This window comes from Talpa europaea, assembly GCF_964194135.1.
Source record: "Talpa europaea genome assembly, chromosome: 1".
Taxonomy (NCBI): Eukaryota; Metazoa; Chordata; class Mammalia; order Eulipotyphla; family Talpidae; genus Talpa; species Talpa europaea.
Genome location: NC_140073.1, coordinates 114,874,521 through 114,893,091, shown reverse-complemented (window position 1 = coordinate 114,893,091; position 18,571 = coordinate 114,874,521). Strand labels below are relative to the sequence as shown.

The following is an 18,571-nucleotide window of genomic DNA, read 5'->3' as shown; positions in this document are numbered from 1 at the left end:
GCTTCAGAGCCCGGCGCCGCGCATCCTCCTGGCCCGGCGCCGGCCGCGGTGATCGGGTAGGCGCGCAGCCTGGGCAGCCCCTCCCAGCCCACCCGGGCCCCTCCCCGGGCGCCCCCCGCCGGCACCCGCCGCCCTCAGCCCGCGCGCGCGCCCCCGGGACGTGGCGGCCCTTAGACACGGGGACGGCGGCCGCCGCGTGGAGCTCCGCGGCCGCGAGGCGCGGGCTCAGACATCCCCGGGCGAGCCTCGGCGGCGGCCGCAGCTAAATCGCGACCGCGGCCGGCCTCCCGCTCGCGCTTCCGGGGCTCTCCCTTCCCGCGCCCGGCGCTCCCTCCTCTCGCCAGCCTTCCTTCCCCCCGGGCTCCCCGTTTGTTTTCATTGACCCCGACGTCGCTTTCACTTCCTGGATGAAAGGGGCCGGCCCGGCCCGGGAAACCCCTCCCCGGCGGCGGGGCTGGAGGAGCGGGCGCGGCCTGCTGTCCCGCCGCGGCGCCGGAGGCTGCGCGGAGGGCGGGCGAGTGGGCGCGGCGCACCCTGGCCTCGCGGCCCCGCGCCTGGCGCTCCTCGCCCTCCGTCAGGCTCGCGGCCGTCCCGGGGCCTCACTTTGTCCCCGCAGCCGCTGAGGCCCGGGCCGAGCGCCTCCCGGGCCGACGCCTCGGGGCGGGCTCGGAACGGACGGACCCGGGCCCCCCACACGCTCAGACCCAAACCCAGACCCCCCGAGGACCAGCCCCTCGCGCTGTCGCCCCGCGGGCGGTAGCTTAGGCCTCTCAGCTTTTCCTCAGACTAAGCCTCGGGTTCTTCCGGTGGTTGGTTTTTCAAGAAAATAAAACACTTCCTATTTACGTTTTCTTCGTATCCTCCTCACTTTCGGAGTGGGGGTTCGGGGTGGGGGGCAGACATTTCCTCCTGGGAAGGCAGTGTGCCCCTGCGAGTCCCCCGGCAAGGAATGGCGAGGGGCTGCAAGGAATTGTGACGCAGGTGATTTATCTTAGATGACTCCAACTTAATTTAGCACATAAAACGTGGACCCGAACTTTGGAGTTTTAGTCTAACGATGGGGACGCCCTCCCACCCCCCAAGCTGTTAGGATTTTTTTTTATCCTTTTTTGAAACAACCGTCATCTTACATAATTGGCAATGATTTTCAGATTTGTGGAATTTTGCAAGCTTTTTAGCAGAGCAGGTAAAGCGAGCTAGTGCTGCTTCTTTTCCTAGCATCACTGAATAAGACTAAGACCTTTTCCCTTCTAGAACTTAATCCAGACCTTCACTGAAGTCATTCTGGCTTGGGCAAAACCTTTATGTATTCATTCACTTGGCAATCAGGTAAATTGATGGCGAATAGAGCTTAATGTGAATGATAAAACACAGGTGGTAAGAAAAGTATGGTGGTCACGATGCGGTAGTAAAATTAAAATTTTAGTATGTTTCAAGGTTATAATAAAATGTTGGGGGAGCGAGGAAATCTGGCTTTGTGGGAGACAAATTGCAGCTGCATATTAGCCGTGAGATTTGAACAAAATGTCCAACATTCAAGTTACCCCGTTTCTCCCCGTGCAATGTTGATCATTGCAGAGCATCTCACAGAGTTGGTAAGAGAAGCGACACTGATTAAGAGCTTTCCCAATAGCTAGTAGCCCTAAAATCCAGGGCGACCCCAAGTGGTGGGGGAAAGAAACACAAGCAACGGCCGGTCCCGAGTCGCCGGCATCGGCCCGTGGGAAAAGCCTTTAGGCGGGAGGGGAGCGAGGGCTCCGCCCTTTACTGGGGTCCTGGTGGTCGTCAAGGTTGTGTGTGTGGCTCAGCCTGGAACCGCTTAATGCATGACTCCGACTCCTAGAATGCGATTCGAGACACCCCTGAGGCACCCCGAAAGTCATCACAAGCTAACTTATTACCCTCAACTTCTAGAATGCCCCCCAATACGCAAGTTTTCTAGGGACCCGAGGAGCATTTTTTTAAATATTTATTTATTTATTTATTTATACAAGAACCGGGGTACAGGCCAGATTCGTGGGAGGGTGCCGAGGAGCAGAATTTTTTTTTTTAGTATTTTATTTTATTTTATATAATTCTTACATCATTTTTCATTTTTGCACAATGTATGCATTTTCATTTTGATTATATCCCCCATACAATTGCACCACCTCCTTATTTTGACCCTAATCTTTCCTCTCCGCGCCCCCCACTCCCCCGCAGTGTGTCTCTGGTTCATAGTTGCTTGTTGATTTTGATTTTTACTTTGTATTAATTAGTCTTTTTCCTGGCCTTTTATTTTGGTTATCTAAATTCCTGCTATGAGTGAGACCATCCGGTATTTTTTCCTTTCTGACTTCGCTGAGCATGATCCCTTCCAGCTCGAGGAGCAGACTTTTAAGCCTAGAAATGACAACCACATTCACTGACCACGCCGTCCTACCCCAGGCTATTTTATTTCGTCTTTGGCCAGTTTCATTTTAGGAAAAGCGAGTGTTCCCGAACCCGAGAAAAGCGTCTGTGAAATACGCGGACTTGGAAAGGAGAAAAGGCACCCAAGGAGAAAATGGACGCCCGGGCGCCGGGACTAGGGCGCCGGGACCAGCGCGCGGGCCGCCCCAGCCGGGCAGCGGCTCCAGGGCCCGCGCGCGGCGAGCAGGGGGCGGGGCTCGGCCGGCGGCCCCGGCCTTTGTGACGTAGGACAATGCCTGCCACGCGTCGGAACTCGCCGGGGCGGCCCGGGCCACAGCGACGCGCGGCGGGGAGCGCGGCGGGCCTCCGGGCCGACTTCGGGCATCATGCGTGTCCTCTTCAGAGTAGTCGTTTTCTTTTGTGTGTGGGACGTTTTTACTGCCCAGAAAGAGAGCCCAGAGGAAGTGAAAATAGAAGTTTTGCATCGTCCAGAAAACTGCTCTAAGACGAGCAAGAAGGGAGATCTGCTAAATGCCCATTACGACGGCTACTTGGCTAAAGACGGCTCGAAATTCTACTGCAGGTAGGAAATGCCAAGAACTGCTTCTGCATGCAGTGATGCAAGAAATCTAGCCTCCCTCCAGCAGCCTAATTGGTTGGTTGTTTTGAATGTTGTTTCTTATCGGTAAGAAGAGCCTGGGTGTGGGGGGATAGGGGGGAATAAGGTTAGATTCCCTACTCCCTATTAAACTGAGCATTACTTTTTATTTTTTTGTCTGATTTATTATTTTATTATATATTTTTACATCATTTTTCATTTTTTGTACAATGTATGCGTTTTCATCTTGGTTATAGTCTGAGCATTACTTTTTAAATTATTAAAAAATATTCTCCCAATGCCCCCCTGGTAGCGCAAGAGGTTAAGAGGCAACCTATGAAACTATCTGTAGCCCCTGCAGCCCTCCAGGGAGCAACCCACATGGCGAAGCAGATCTCTCCTGACTCGACGCTGCTGTCCTCAACAGTGTATTTCAGTCAGTCTGCCTGTGTTCTGTTCCCCATTCTGTCTCTGATGAATCAATTCACTACCCCCCCCAACTCTGGCCTGTACCCCAGCTCTTGTATGCATAAATAATCTTTAAAAAAAATATTTGCCCAAGAAGTCATCAAAAATATGCTACACCCACACATATCCCTCACCACCACTACCCTTTGGGCCTATAGAATTCAGTAGAATTGCCGTGAGGATGTTCACCCTTTTATTTGCCTTGGCTTGGAGTTTTTAGAGGATTAGGTAGTTTAAGAGATCTTCAGAAGCACGATTTCTACAAGCCAGGAGCCACTATCCAGTTGTACCAGGAAGCTACTAACTACAGTGACAGATGACTTCTGAGCCCTGCACTCTCTCACCTGCATGCCACCCCTCCTGGTTCAGATTTAATTGTTGGTTTATTATACTCAAGGGAGAATGTTGTTTTTATTCATCTGTACTATTACTATAGAAAGATAGAATGGGGAGGGCTTCCCCGGTGGCGCAGCAGTTGAGCGCTGGGTTGCGAAGCTGCCCGCGGCCTCTGCCACGCCGGTTCGATCCCCGGCTGGTCCCCGGCCACCGGAGGAGGGTCCCACATGGCGCACAGACCTCTCCTGCCGCCCGCTGCTCCCCTCAGCAGTGTACTTCGGTCCTTCTGCCTGCTCTGCTCCCTGCTCTGGCTCTGGTGAATTCTCTCACCCTCCCGCGCTTCTGACTGTACCCAGTGTATGTATAAACAAACAAACAAAATAAATAAATAAATAAATAAAGCATGCCTCTATTAAAAAAAAAAAAATAGAATGGGGGAAAGTTAGCTATTTCCCTTTAGAAGAAAATAAGGAAATTCAATAAGAAAAAATTAAAATTTTAATTACTGTTGAAACGACTTTTTGAGGCCAAATCTATACCATCTTTTTTTTTTTTAGAACAAACCTAAAGAGGTTAAATGAGCTATTTGGACAAGCTGTGCAACTTGTCAGGACCAGGAGACCCATTAAAAAGTTAACAGTTGAATAGTTTTTATAAAGATAATAAAAAAGAAAATGAGATGACTGTTAATGACTAGCTTTGGGCAAATAATATATGTCTCTTTCTGGCTATTATGAGAGAAATTTGAGCCAAACACTCCATCAGGGGGTTCAGAATGAGTGCTAATATAGGAAAAGAGAGGGATAGAGAAGACTCCAATTTTCGGTTATAACTAAATACCCATCTGTAATTCAAAGTTTGAATTTAATTTTCTTGAAGTCACGTTACCTAAGTGTTGTTTTGATTATAGCCGGACACAAAATGAAGGCCACCCCAAATGGTTTGTTCTTGGTGTTGGACAAGTCATAAAAGGCCTAGACATTGCTATGATGGATATGTGCCCTGGAGAAAAGCGAAAAGTGATTATACCCCCTTCCTTCGCATATGGAAAAGAAGGCTATGGTAAGGTGTTTTTAAATTTCTTCTAAGTTATATTTAAAAATCGTTAGACTTTTGGGTATACATTTAAAAGAATTGAAAGCAGGTCTTAAAGATTTAGATGTACACCCAGCTTCACAGAAACATTATTCATAGTTGCCAAAGGTAGAAATAATCTGTGTCCATTGACAGATGAATGTATAAACAAAATATGGTATAGACATAGAGTGGAACATTATTCAGCCTTAGAAAGACAGGAAATTCTGAAATGCTACAACATGGGTGAGCCCTGAATACATTATGCTGAGTGAAATAACCCAGTCATAAAAAAGAAATTCTGTATGATTCAACTTGAGGTTACATACAATAGTCAAACTCATAGAGGCAGAAAGAGAAGGTTGTTTGCCAGAGCCTAGGAGGAGGGTAAAATAGGGAGTTGTGGTTTAATGGGTATAGTTTCCACTTTGCAAGATGACAGGGTTCTGGAGATTGGTTGTACGATAGTTTGAACAATACACTTAAAATGGTTACAATGGTAAAGTTTATGTTATGTGTATTTTCGCAGAATTAAACTTTAAATTACTCAAAAAAAATGAAATATGATAGAGGAATTAATTGCAGACGTTTAGGGGCCAACAAACTTCAGCTGTATCTAGTCCAATCCAACTCAGTCACCTCTTTATACTCATAGAGAATGTCAGACATCATTGGGAAAAAGAGTCAGTTCCACATAACTACAGCATTTTAATGTTTTTTTGCCAGTTACCACAGAACCATAATTTGTATGTCCTATTTTTAGTTGTACAGGATCCCAGAAGACAGAGAAAATGAAAGATAATTTGAATGCAGTACCTGTGACAATGTTGTCATAGATTGAGGCCAGTTGTAGGCAAAATGATATAAGCAAATTTTCAATCTGTTAAATCTCATTTTCAAAGTTTCCCTTTGTCTCATGTGTTTTCCCATCAGATATCCCCACATTCTGTCCATTACTGGAACACCCACTGCTTTATCTGCTTAGGATACCCATATCCCTCACCAATAGGTGCTTGTCCTATTGGGTACCTTTACTCTAAGGCAAATGCCTACTTAATTTATCCTTTTTATAAACTAATTTATGCTTAAATATGAATGACTAACCAGGTGCCTAAGCTGTTAATAAACCAGACCCTGGCTACAGAGATGTTGAAGTTTAACTTGAGAAGTTCATATTCAATATAATGTGTCTCCAATAAGCAAAAATGATGAATCCTACTAGGAACAGCACCAACATCTTGTTTTACACTTAAGGAAACTGAGGTTCCCCCTGCCAAAGTGTGTTCCTTAGGAAGTATTTAATGCTAACCTACCTGCATTGCAATAGCTTAGATTAGGTTATTTTAAAAGTTGCAGTGTGGGCCGTAAGTAACCTAACAAATGACTTCTTGATCAAATACACTTTTTAAAATAAGTTATTAAGGTCTAACATTAACTATAACTTTATTTTAGGTAGGACTTGAAGAAGTCTTTCCTCTGCACAATATCCTTGCCTCATGTCACAGATACCTCTGCATGTCTTGAAATGCATGTGCCTTTTTAGTGCTTTAATTAATGGTAATGTGGTATGTATAGATTCTTTAACTCCTATATACTTGATATGTTTCTCTAAATACAAGTAACTTTATGGAAAAATGCATGTTTTTCTCTTTCTTATTCTCTTTTTTTTTGGCAAGAAAAAGACTAATGGGCAATATTTTCTATGTTTATGGTAGAATTGTGCAGAAACTTCCTCTTAAGAAATTTAAATTTGTTATCAGGAAAAGTTTTTTTTTCTGTCATAAGATCATGAACTGGAAAGAGTAGGAATGAATTTTGTAAAAGTAATTATTGAATCACTCTCTAGCTCTTTTACTCTTACTCTAGTAACATGCAACGGTGGTGAGGATTGTCACATTAGTCATATAGTGCATGGGTAGGTTTTTCTATGGCTTTGAAATGACTGATATAGCTCTTTTGGCTGTAACTTTTAAGTTCTTTTCTCTTTGGGTTATATAAACACTTTAACAAGAATTCTGTTCTGCACTTTTCATTAAAGAAATTACTGTGTTCTCCAAAGGATAAACAACCATTTTTTAAAATAAATGTTAAGTGTCATTCATTCAACAAATATTTGAGTGTCTGTAATGGATCAAGCTCTGTATCAGATTCTGGAAATATACTGGTGACAAAATCTACCCACTGCCTTTTAGCAAGTCATTTCTGCAGGTCATTTTTAGGAAATGGTCATATGAAAAACCCCACTGCTTGCTTGAATCATCTGTGATAGCAGGTAATAGATTTTTTTTTAAAGAGAACTATTCAACTAATACTTAATTTTCTGTTGTGATGAGAAATTTCTTCATAAAACTGTCATTGGACTATTTTGTTTCCATTGTGCTTAGCTTTTAATGTCTACAAAGAATTTGAAAGGTAAGTATTAACACATTTTATTTACAATTCCAAAAGCTACACAAGATCATTTTCTAAGAGATTTCTGATCTATACTTTCAAGTTTTTCTGCCCTTGCATTTCTTCTCTGCACCTGCTCTATCCTGTATAATGATGGGGCATATTAATAAATAATACACAATTTAAATTTATTTTTATTTAATCAGGAAATGATAATCACCTAGGTTCTTTGAACTGACTTCATTTGAAAACATGGGAAAAATTGATTTAAAAGTATTTAGAAAGCAAATTTTATAAACATGAAATTATGCAATCATGCTATTATAGCTATGTGTAAATGAATATTTGAACATTATTGTCATATAAGTTAAACTGTTAAAATTTATATTCTTAGCAGAAGGCAAGATTCCACCGGATGCAACATTGGTTTTTGAGATCGAACTTTATGCTGTAACCAAAGGACCACGAAGCATTGAAACGTTTAAACAGATAGATACTGACAATGACAGGCAACTCTCTAAAACTGAGGTAATTTAAACAAATTGTGTGTATCTAAATTTCCCGTCACAATCTAACTGCATCTTTGTTATAACTATTATTTTTTAGATCTGCCTCATGTGGGCTGATTACTTTGCTTTTTTTTTATTTTTTTATTTATGCATACAAGAATTGGGGTACACACCAGAGGTATGGGGGTGAGAGGATTCACCAGAGACAGAGTGGGGAGCAGAACAGGCAGATCTACTGAAGTACACTGCTGAGGGGAGCAGCGGGCGAGTCAGAAGAGATCTGCTGCACCATGTGGGTAGCTCCCTGGCCAGGGATCAAACTTCTGCTGCAGTGGCTGCAGATTGCTTCAGAGATTGCGTCTTAACCCCTTGCGCCACCAGGAAGGCTCTGATCACTTTGCTTTTATGGAGCTAGCTACTAAAAACTTTAAGCTCTAGAAAAACACATGCATTTTCAATATAAAACACCACCAAATCATCCTGTTCAATTGCCTTGCTATTGCAAGAGGATCATTAAAACACCAAACTAATCTCTATAGGGCATTTCCATCTCTTAAATTATAAGAGCATCAGATCTCTTTTAAGCAGCACTATAGAAATTTATATTATGGCAAATAATTCCCATCTGGATTGTGAGGATACATGAAATTATGAAGAAATCTAGCAAGAACCTGAATTATTAGACAAGAAAGTTAGTAAACAGGTGTTTAGAATTCAGCTACCTAGCCTTCACATAACAGTTAATTTTATATATGATTGAGGGCTTAATGGAGAACTTGAATGATAATAAAATGTTTTGCCCATGTTCTCAGTAACAGGTACTATTATAAGCACATTTGTGTGTGAACCAATTTAATCTTCATGACAGTATATGAAGTAGACACTATTGTCATCTTCATTTTATAGAAGGGGGAAATGATGTCCAGACAGATTAAGTAACTAGCCTAAGGCCACACATCTCTAAAAGGCAAAACCAGATTGCAACCCCAGCAATCTGACTCCACTATTATTCTCTTAACCATGGACCAAACTTGGCTCTTACAGGGAATTTCCATCATGAATGCGTCAGGGCTAATGTTTGTTTTGTTGAAATTTAGTATCTTACCCAGTCCCAATGACTGTACACTTTTGCTTAAATTGAGTTAGCCCAGTTATCTCCACTCTTGCTTGAAGACAATTAAACATGTATAATTCTCTCACCTAAATAAGTAAAGATAGGCAACTGAATCACTGATTTCAAGTGATAATAGGAAGCCCCTTTTCTCTGTTTCTTTTCCCCCCTCCCTCTACAATCCTTTCCCCATCCTAATTCTGCTCCCTTTTTCAAGAAATTATTAAGGGCTTTCCCTTGAAGCTCTGCTAGTCAGCTGATGGAGAAATAAAGGAATGCGAACATCCCCCGTTTCTTAAGGGCAGTTATGTACTTTCTGTTAGCTCCTGATCAACCTGTAGAGTGAACAGTAAATGAATTCATATAGCACCCAAGTCTCACCCTGTGCACAGAAACCATCCAATATTACTTGCACAGCAAGAAGTGTATACTGCAGTGAGACTGGTTTCCACTAGACCTTAGGTGATCTTCTGTTCTTTTCTGGAAAATGAAACTAAAGAAAGTCAAAAATAGTGACCTGCTTAGCTACAGTTTGCCGAGATATTTCTCATGTTATCAGGTGTCAACTGCATTTTCACTAAATGGATAGTGAATTTTTGTGCATGCCTGAATAATAAAAAAGCTATCTTTTATCGACACCCACAAACATTAATCCTCACATCAATCCTACAGTATAGATATATTTTCCCTCCTTTTATAGGTGACAAAACTAAGATTCAGAGAGGTTAATTTATTAATTGAAGACCACACAGCCAATACATGGCAAGGCCTGGATTGAAAACATGAACTAAAAGAAACACTTTACTTCCTTATCAGAAGAATTAGTCAGCTATTTCTTCAGGATAAGTAAGGTGGGGGAGAAGTATTTATTTTCTTAATGGCTATGTGGAAATAGTAGGATCCAATATGAGCAAAATTAAGGTCACGTTCTTTCCCACTGCCTTTTTTACCTCTTCACTAGAGTGTACTAGAAAAGTACATTTTGAGAGCCAGCAATATTGGTTATGAAAAGATAATTTACTTACTTAGGAAGTGAGGAATATTTGAGACTAAAATCTTTACATTTACATAAGATAGCTAAGTTGGAAGAAAAAAAATACATCTCCCTTTTCTAGAACAGTTGATATATTTGTTAAGATTCATTGATCATGCTACAATAAAATCAGCTTGTGATGGACTTAGTTTGGGATATGTATTGTTCAAAACTGCTCAGGGTTCAACTTTAGCCTTTAAAAATATCCTTGTCCCTAAAATGCCGTAGCCTTGCCAAACATTTTCTCTAGATAATTGTGCTTTGCTCTCTTAGTTATTAAATAGATTAGCACTTAACAATGGAATTATGATTGAATCCCATATATAATTTGAAAATTTTTAGTAGTCACACTTTAAAAAAAAGCAAGTGAAATTTTTGTGATCTATTTCATTTAATTCAATATATCTAAAATATTACCATTTCAACATGAAATCACTATAAACATTACCATAGGAAACTTTATTATCTTCCAATTTGTTATGTATAGTAACCTAAAAGTAGCATATTTCACTTCTCTCTGCCCTCATTTCACATGTTTAGTAATCATGTGTAGCTAGTAGCCACTATGTCAGGTAGTACTTAGAGTGTCTTTGTGTAGAGAAATGTCTTATTATATAGAGAAAGCAAGATACCTGTTCTGTATTTGACCCTATTATTAGTTTGTCATAGTTATGTATATTTGGGGGAGCTATAAAAACATAGGGAACTTAAAAAATTGAATTTGATTTCAAAATGTATGATAGGTTTTATTGATTATGTATGTAAAAGTATTCATTATTTTTATAGATTATAAATACCAGTTTGGATTTTATTTACTAATGGAAATCCTTGAGAGTGATTTTCCTTTGATAATGTAGGCGATGTAGACATTCAGTTTCAGCAAAATTCAATTGAAATGTAATCTTTGTGTTTGTACACTAACCATCTATAATCTCTGGAAAGCTAAAGTGAAATGTTTCTCTACAGAAAATTGCTTCAGTTATTAAAATAAAACCTCAAATAGCTTTTAAACTTTTTGTATCACTTTCAGTCTCAGATATAAGTCTTTATGTAAACATTCCTCAAAGTCATTGGGAGTGTACTAGCATGTCTCTTTATTAAGAAATACTATTTTGACCCTCTAGATAAATCAGTACTTGGAAAGGGAATTTGAAAAAGATGAGAAGCCACGTGACAAGTCATACCAGAATGCAGTTTTAGAAGATATTTTTAAGAAGAATGACCATGATGGTGATGGCTTCATTTCTTCCAAGGAATACAATGTATATCAACATGATGAACTATAGTTTATTTTTCTATCAGAATTTCATACTGTGCTTTATAAAATGAAGTCACTTTTCTCCAAGATGTATTTTCTATTTTTCACCCATGAGAATATATTTGGACACCTCCTTTGCATGTAATTATGTTATAATAAATGTGAGACTGTTTTGCAAGTTTAACTTTGAGGAAACGTTCTATTGAATTTCCTATTGCTTTATTGACTTCTGTGTCCCAGTGGGCAGTTTTCCCCCTTTGGAACATATATGGCAAAATCTACAAGCAATTCCTAATTCTAACCTTAACAGCATAAAATAAGTATGCAAATGTCCCATTTATGTTAAAATGCCCCAGGAATTAACATTTCATTTGCTTATACATTTCATAGTTTATGCACTCAGTAAGATGTTAGTATAGCGCTGTCCCAAAGAGAGCTTCGACATACTCTCTGGTATTTTTTGTACAGTTTTCTGGCTTTTGGGTATTTGTTCCAATGAAGAATGTTTAAAGATATTTAACAGACCAAAGATGTTCTGCCTCTTAAAGCAGGCATGATAAAGTCTATATTGCTCTGAGTCTTGTATTCCTTCAGACATCAATATAAATATGCCACTACTCTTTCTTGCCTACTCGACCATCCCTAGACTTTTTGTCTTAATTGTTTTAAATCAATGCCACAGTGGTTTCCAGTCCCCTTTCTCTAGGTGTCACCTTTCTGTGTCACTTCATATCACAGTGTTATTATTAATGATGAGCATTATAAGCTGGTATGCTGTCAAATATTTGATAAATGTGAAAATTTATTTTCCACATGAGGATATCAAATGAGAATACAAATGAGGACATAGAGTGCTGTGGGGATTTTGTGACATGGTCAAGTTAAGAAGAGGAGGTAAGATATGCTATAGATGATTTTCATTGGTGCCAAAGAAAGGACACATCTTTATTGAGACATGAAAGATTTTTTTCTTCTGTGTATGTAGGAAAATATGGTCAGGCAGTAAATACCTATAGATTTACTGTAATTATAGATTTTGGATTTTAGAAACAATATTTTTGCTGTGATTTTAACAAGAATATATGGTAGATAAATAATTTAGGTTAGAAACTGGTAAAGGAAAAATTCAGATGTCTCACAGAATAGATGGGGAAAAAAAATCTCTGAGAATTAAATGTTTTAAATATTTTCAAAGGAGAAAGAAATAAATGTGTCCTAGATGCTTCAACTTTAAAATGATAGCAGTGAGTTTGTATGAAGACAAACGCGGCAGGCATATGTACACCACATAATGGCAGCCCATTACTACTATCAATCACCCTGTAAACTGTGTACATAAAACCCCAAACTGTGCTCAGTGTGCTTTTAATTTGATACTACAATTAAACATTTAAGATTGCATTAAATTATTAACACATTTTTCTCATTTTACCAGACATGGGGCAATAGTTAAACCATAAAGTCACCATTAGTGCACTCTTGTCATCCTTAAATGTTGAATTAAATGCAGATTACAAATAATATTTAGAAAAATCTATGTAAAAAGCTATCTGAAACAATAGACTAAATCTTAAAAAACATTTCTCAAGTGACCAGCAGGTGTTATGAAGGAACACCTTCATATTCTGAATTCTATACTTAAACCTTTTTTAACATAAATAATAATATTAAACTTCATAACAATTTATGAGGTAGGCACAATTATCATCTCCATTTTATAGATGGGAAAATGATGCCCAGACAAGTTAGTTTTTCTTTCTCCTTCAATTTGCTGCAATTCACCAAAGCAACCCTAGAGAATTTTGGAAAGGTACGTAGAATGGTTGCACCCAAATAGCAACTGGTACACTTTTCATTTTATTTCATTCTCTTGTGCCAAACATCAAAACAAGGAACTGCATGAAGTCTCACATACTTCTGCCCATCAACAGAGCACTGAAAGCATCCATAAACTGTCTCCCTTTTTAAGTTCCCCATTCCACAAAGTATGCAAGGCCCTTTTGGGATATTGTGATTAAGTAAATTAACTCGAATATGAGTCCCTTCTTTCAGTGAAATATCAGTCATGCTGAGAGGTTTGTCATAGTAGTCAGAAAAAAGATCATCTAAGTAAAGCTGTGAACGAGAAATGGCATCCATCACTCTTCTGTCTAAAAGAACAAAAACAGAGAAATGTGTCAGAAATCAAAATTAAAAAGGTTATCACCAAACTGCATTTATAAATACATGAATCCATCATGAAATGATTTAGCTTTTAATTTTAAATTCTTGACAGCATTCTTGAATCTGAGAAGAAAAAAAATACTTTGAAAAGTCTTCAAAGGACATACTTCTTTCAAATAGTATATTTCTCAATCTGTAGAGCAGTGCAAATGTTGCTGTTTCCTCCCTTTCAAATCCTCCTTTTGACACTGAAGTGACACAAAGGTCTATAAAAAATGATAGAAGATATTATTACTTGAGCAACAATTTGTTGAAAATTTTGGTTATAGACAATGAATTCTGGTACATGCCATTTGTTTTAAGTTAAATTTTACATGTTTTTGGAGAAGATAATATTCACACATTACAAAATCCAAAGACAACAAAAAGGGGATACTACGACAAATGAGGTTGTAGTATACCCTGGCCCCAACCTCAGTTTGCCACCCCAGAGGTAACTACCATGACTAAGTTTCTTGTGCATACTTTCAAGATATGCTCCATATCTTTTTGTTAAAAAAGATTTACTTATTTATGCATACAAGAACTGGGGAACAGGCCAGAGGTGTGGGAGGTGAGAGGATCCACCAGATACAGAGCAGGGAACAGAACAGGCAGATAGACTGAAGTACACTGCTGAGGGGAACATTGTGCAAGGCAGGAGAGGTCTGCTGCACCATGTGGGTAGCTCCCTGGCCGGCTGGGGATCAAACCCACGCTGCAGAGGCTGTGGACAGCTTCACAGCGCTGTGCTTAACCCCTTGCGCCACCAGGGAGGTCCATATCTTTTGCAGCATAAAGGGATATGTATGAATGTATACCAAATTCTTTAGGTCCAAATATTACGTACTGTACACATTTCTTTGAAATATCTCTTAGAGACTCTCCCATGTCAAGATCTATGGTGCTTCCTCATTCTTACTGTCTTCATAGTATTCTGTTGTGTGGATGCACTATTTTTAACCACTTGCTGATATCTATTAAGCAATATCTATTAAGGTTATTTCCTGAGTGTGCCTGCAGGATAAATTCCTAAAAGTGTGAGACTACAGTATACATACATGATAAATTTTGATGGATGTATCTATATGTCAGTTTACACTTCTGCCAACAATCAGTACCATGGTAAAAACCTATACCTAAAGTTTTCCGAACAGAATTTCTTTGGCATGTAGTTTTGTTTCTGGTCTCCCTAATCCTTCCTTCCACAGAACTGCAGAAACAAACTAAATGAGGTTTAAAGATGTTTATAAATTACCCTGGCTAGGGGCTCCCTGCATTTTCTTTGGGCTCACCTAGACTTGAGCAACTGGCTTCCTAATCTTAAAGACATGAAATGTGGAAGTTTAAAGCTACACTGAGGTGCTAAGCCAGGTGATGACATCAGAAGTATTTGTTCTTTTAAAGTTATTTCATAAGGAGAGGTGGGGGGAGGGGTGTTCTACAATGAGCAAAACTGAAGAAAAATAGGGACAAGAGGATCTTTCCCAGGCACTTCACTCTAGCACAGGATTCTATAATCATTAGAAGAGAGAGATTGCCATTAAATTCTTCTTAAAAGTAAAATCATTTCAGTGTTTCATGCAATCATTCACTTACCAAAGGCACCATCCAAGTAGATGAAGAGTTCAGAAACACTGAAAGCTATGGTTGTGTGTGCTGGAAAAACAATAGCTTTGTCCCTTCCCTTGGGATTCTGTTCATCCATAAAATGAAACTATATTAAATAAATAATAATATTAATGTACATGTTATATAAGGATAGCTTTGTGGAGCAGCAAAAACATTTCCTACTATTCTCCAACCACACACACACAACCCCTCATTTAAAGAATTATCGTACTTGAATTGAACTGTTTATTAGCAAAGGTACAAATAGTCCCATAGGACTCATAATCTCTGTTAAGGAAAACCTCAACCACTTTATCATTTGCATTGTATTGCAGTCAATGATTAGTGCTTCAAAACAGTAACAAGCAGTATTTTGCTTTGGACTACAAATCTTGAACTAAAACTTTGGACTTTTGTTTCAAGGCCCCCCAAGCTTTCCAAAGCTTTCTCAAGCAATCTTCAGCTTATTTTCCAAAGCAATCACCAAAAATTAAGGAAAAATTTCAGTTCCTGCCCCCGAAATGATTCAAAGGTAATCAATTTGGTGGGCAGCTGAATGTAGCCACTGAACAGAATCCTTTATTTGCAAAGATTACCGCTGAACTCTCTTTCTAACAATTGGTTTTCATAAAACCAAGTCATTATTATGTGTCACCAAATGACAAGGACAAATAATATAATTGAAATAAAAATTAAATCTCAAAATTTTTTAAAGGATTTAATGCTGAATGAAATATGTTTGGTGATTGACAATAGTATTTTTTAAAGACAATATTATTTTAGAAAAATTAATGTAAAAATATAAATTCAACTTTCCAAAATACAGGTATAAACCACATCACTAAAAAATAAAATCAAAGAATTCAACATCACCCTCTGATTTTTTGCTTAAAACAGTACTTGAATAGCAATAGAAGGGACTCCAGTATGCACATTAATTCACGAAGATTAGTGTTTTGCTTATATTACATAATATAATATAAATATATAAATAATATATATAAATATATATGTATTTTATATAAATTTTCTTGGATGTTCTTTCATATCTAAAACGAAACCATTTCTGTACAAAATCCTAGATGCTTCTCAATAGTATTACAACTCCATTATCTCAACATTTGACAAAATGCACAAGTCTCACTGAAAAGTACTTTTGAAAAATTCCCATTGCAGCTTTTTAGTAAAAGAAATTAATGAGTGTGGTTTATGTACCCTCATAGCTTCTCCACGAATTCCAGCATGCACAGACAGTGAGCACTGTCGTGTGGTTCGAATGCTCTCCATGACCACGCATAATACTGCCTTTCTGTTGCTCCTTGACTGACGTATTAAGCTGTGGTCAAAATTAATTTTTCTAAAATAAAGAAAAGAGTCATTCACAAGAATCTATAACATCTAATTACAGTTATAATTAAGTACATATTTGATATAATGTGTTAGCTTGGTCATGGTCCATCTTAACTAAAAGTAAATCAAGGCAGGCCTAATACAAATTAGAAAGTATATTCCAAAGACCTTTAATAATCTTCCTCTCTATTTCTTAAAAACATGTTTATTATAGGACTTTGCATTCAGCATGTCTGCTGCAGCAGATTCCTATATTCTTTTAATCAAATAATTCAGCAAATGTATTCAGAGCCAGAGCGATTGTGTGGAATAATTAAAATTTCTGCTTATACCAAATGATTTTAGACTTCTACCTTTATCCAAAGTTTGGATATAATTTGTAGTATTTCAAACAAATCAAAACAAATTACACTATTAAATATAACCTGAATGTTTTATTTACAGAGAACATTTCATTCTTTATAATAAAGTTGATATAATTTATGTAATTAAAATAGTTAATGAAAACACTGGAATACATTAAGTACTATTATACTGACCGGGTAGTAATTTCCTTGAGTAATGTTGGTACTTCTACTTCATGTTTGGTTACTACACCAAATGAAGCTTTTACTGCAATGGAATCTGATCCAGAAACATTAATCCCAACATCATTGACAATATGGTTGCCTCGCCTTCCATAAAGAGACACATCTGATTCATCTTCATAATTCAGTAACTGATAAGATGAAATACCTTTCAGAAAATGAATATTTTCAGAAAATTAATATTTTTAAATGTCTTGAATTTTCTAGCGTAGATCATATATAATGGCATGTTAATTTACTATGCAAGACTTGATTACCTAAATATTAATGAAAAGATACCACTTCAAACCAAGATCAAAATAGCAAATCAATTAATTTGACAACAAAAATAAATACCTGGAATACTTAAACTAAAATTCACTCAACAACTTTTTAAGCATCAAGATCCACTGGTGGGTTGAAAGAAAAACAAATGTTTAAGAGAAATAATTTGTCAAAATGCCCACTTATCTCTAACTATCCTGAAAATACATTTCAGTTTACCAATTGTAATAGCTGAATCATAAAAAATAAACACATTATTTTCATGTCATTTGACTCAATGAGATAGGTAAGACTAAATAATACCCCTATCTTACAGATGAAGAAATACATCAACTCATATTCTCAGTTCATTTGGCTAATACAATTTATAAAACAACTGAAATAAAATTATACAATGAATTTTCTTATAAAATAGGTTTGAAGATTATTCAACCAATAAGATTTAACACTATATAAATGTTAGGCATTATTAATATTACACTACTATCGTAACAAAAGTTGGTTTTATAAGTGAGATATACAATATTACAAACATAAGTAGTATTTACACAACTATGTTTAGATTATAACAAAGAGCTGAATGAATAGTTACTACCAAGCAGATATTTAAACTTACCAGTTGAAATTTCTCTGTCTCCTAGAAGAATATCTTTCAGTGTAAAAGGCGTGGAAGTAAATTTATATCTAGGAAGCAGAAAGCACCGCTTCTTTTTTACCACCAGACTTAGAGGTTGGTATCTGTCAGCCTCACTGAGACTTGGAACAGGAACTAATCTCCCTCCATCTCCAACTTGCTTGACAAAGCTCTTGGTAGCGGCAGCAAACATATTAATATGGTATCAAAACGTCATCAACTGCAACCCTCAGATAATAAATCCATATTTTCAAAGAAAATTAGGCACAAAACTAAATGTTGATTTTAAATATAATTATACACCTTAAAAGAAAGCATGGTTCCACCAAGTAGTTTACCAGTGTACAATTCACAACACTGCCTCCCTTGCTGCACGCAGGTAATGAATTATAGATGAACGATGTAAAATGATATACTATTGATAAAAAAAAACTTCAATTTGGAATTTCAGTCTATAGCACAAAGGTATAAAGAGAAAGGTAATAATTCTAAAATACTACCACTGTCCTTGAGAGTGTCCCTGTTGATAGTGGTTTGCCAGTTTTGAGGGCACAATGCAATTTAGGGATTAATGTTAGCCCTGGACATCATGCTACCGTGGACCTAAGCCCAAAGGGAATTCCTTCTTTAACCAGTCATGCTAATTTTAGCAACAAGAAGTGCGGTTTTGAATCCTTCTGATATACAGTTCATTGAACATTTCATTCATTTTCCTTGTAAGCACAAAATTAATGTAAAATGTAAATTCACAGCA

The 18,571-nt window shown here is 38.0% G+C and overlaps 2 protein-coding genes across 3 annotated transcripts; one reads left to right on the top strand and one right to left on the bottom strand.

Annotated features, from left to right (window-relative positions):
• Positions 1-2,736: 2,736 nt before the first annotated feature.
• FKBP7 (FKBP prolyl isomerase 7) lies at positions 2,737-11,197 on the top strand (the record flags this gene model as incomplete). 2 transcript variants are annotated; one of them, XM_084255800.1, is made up of 4 exons in its annotated part: positions 2,737-2,974; positions 4,704-4,855; positions 7,653-7,786; positions 11,036-11,197. In XM_084255800.1, 4 exons carry the CDS (start codon positions 2,778-2,780, stop codon positions 11,195-11,197), a joined length of 645 nt encoding a protein of 214 aa, XP_084111926.1. The 2 variants fall into 2 exon arrangements, with proteins under 2 accessions (XP_084111926.1, XP_084111925.1); XM_084255799.1 differs by having other exon boundaries at positions 2,778-2,974; positions 7,656-7,786.
• Positions 11,198-13,026: 1,829 nt separating this feature from the next.
• On the bottom strand, positions 13,027-18,010 carry PJVK (pejvakin; the record flags this gene model as incomplete). The annotated part of the gene is made up of 6 exons (XM_084246937.1): positions 13,027-13,319; positions 13,500-13,598; positions 14,971-15,088; positions 16,198-16,339; positions 16,872-17,067; positions 17,800-18,010. 6 exons carry the CDS (start codon positions 18,008-18,010, stop codon positions 13,027-13,029), a joined length of 1,059 nt encoding a protein of 352 aa, XP_084103063.1.
• Between the last annotated feature and the right edge of the window lie 561 nt (positions 18,011-18,571).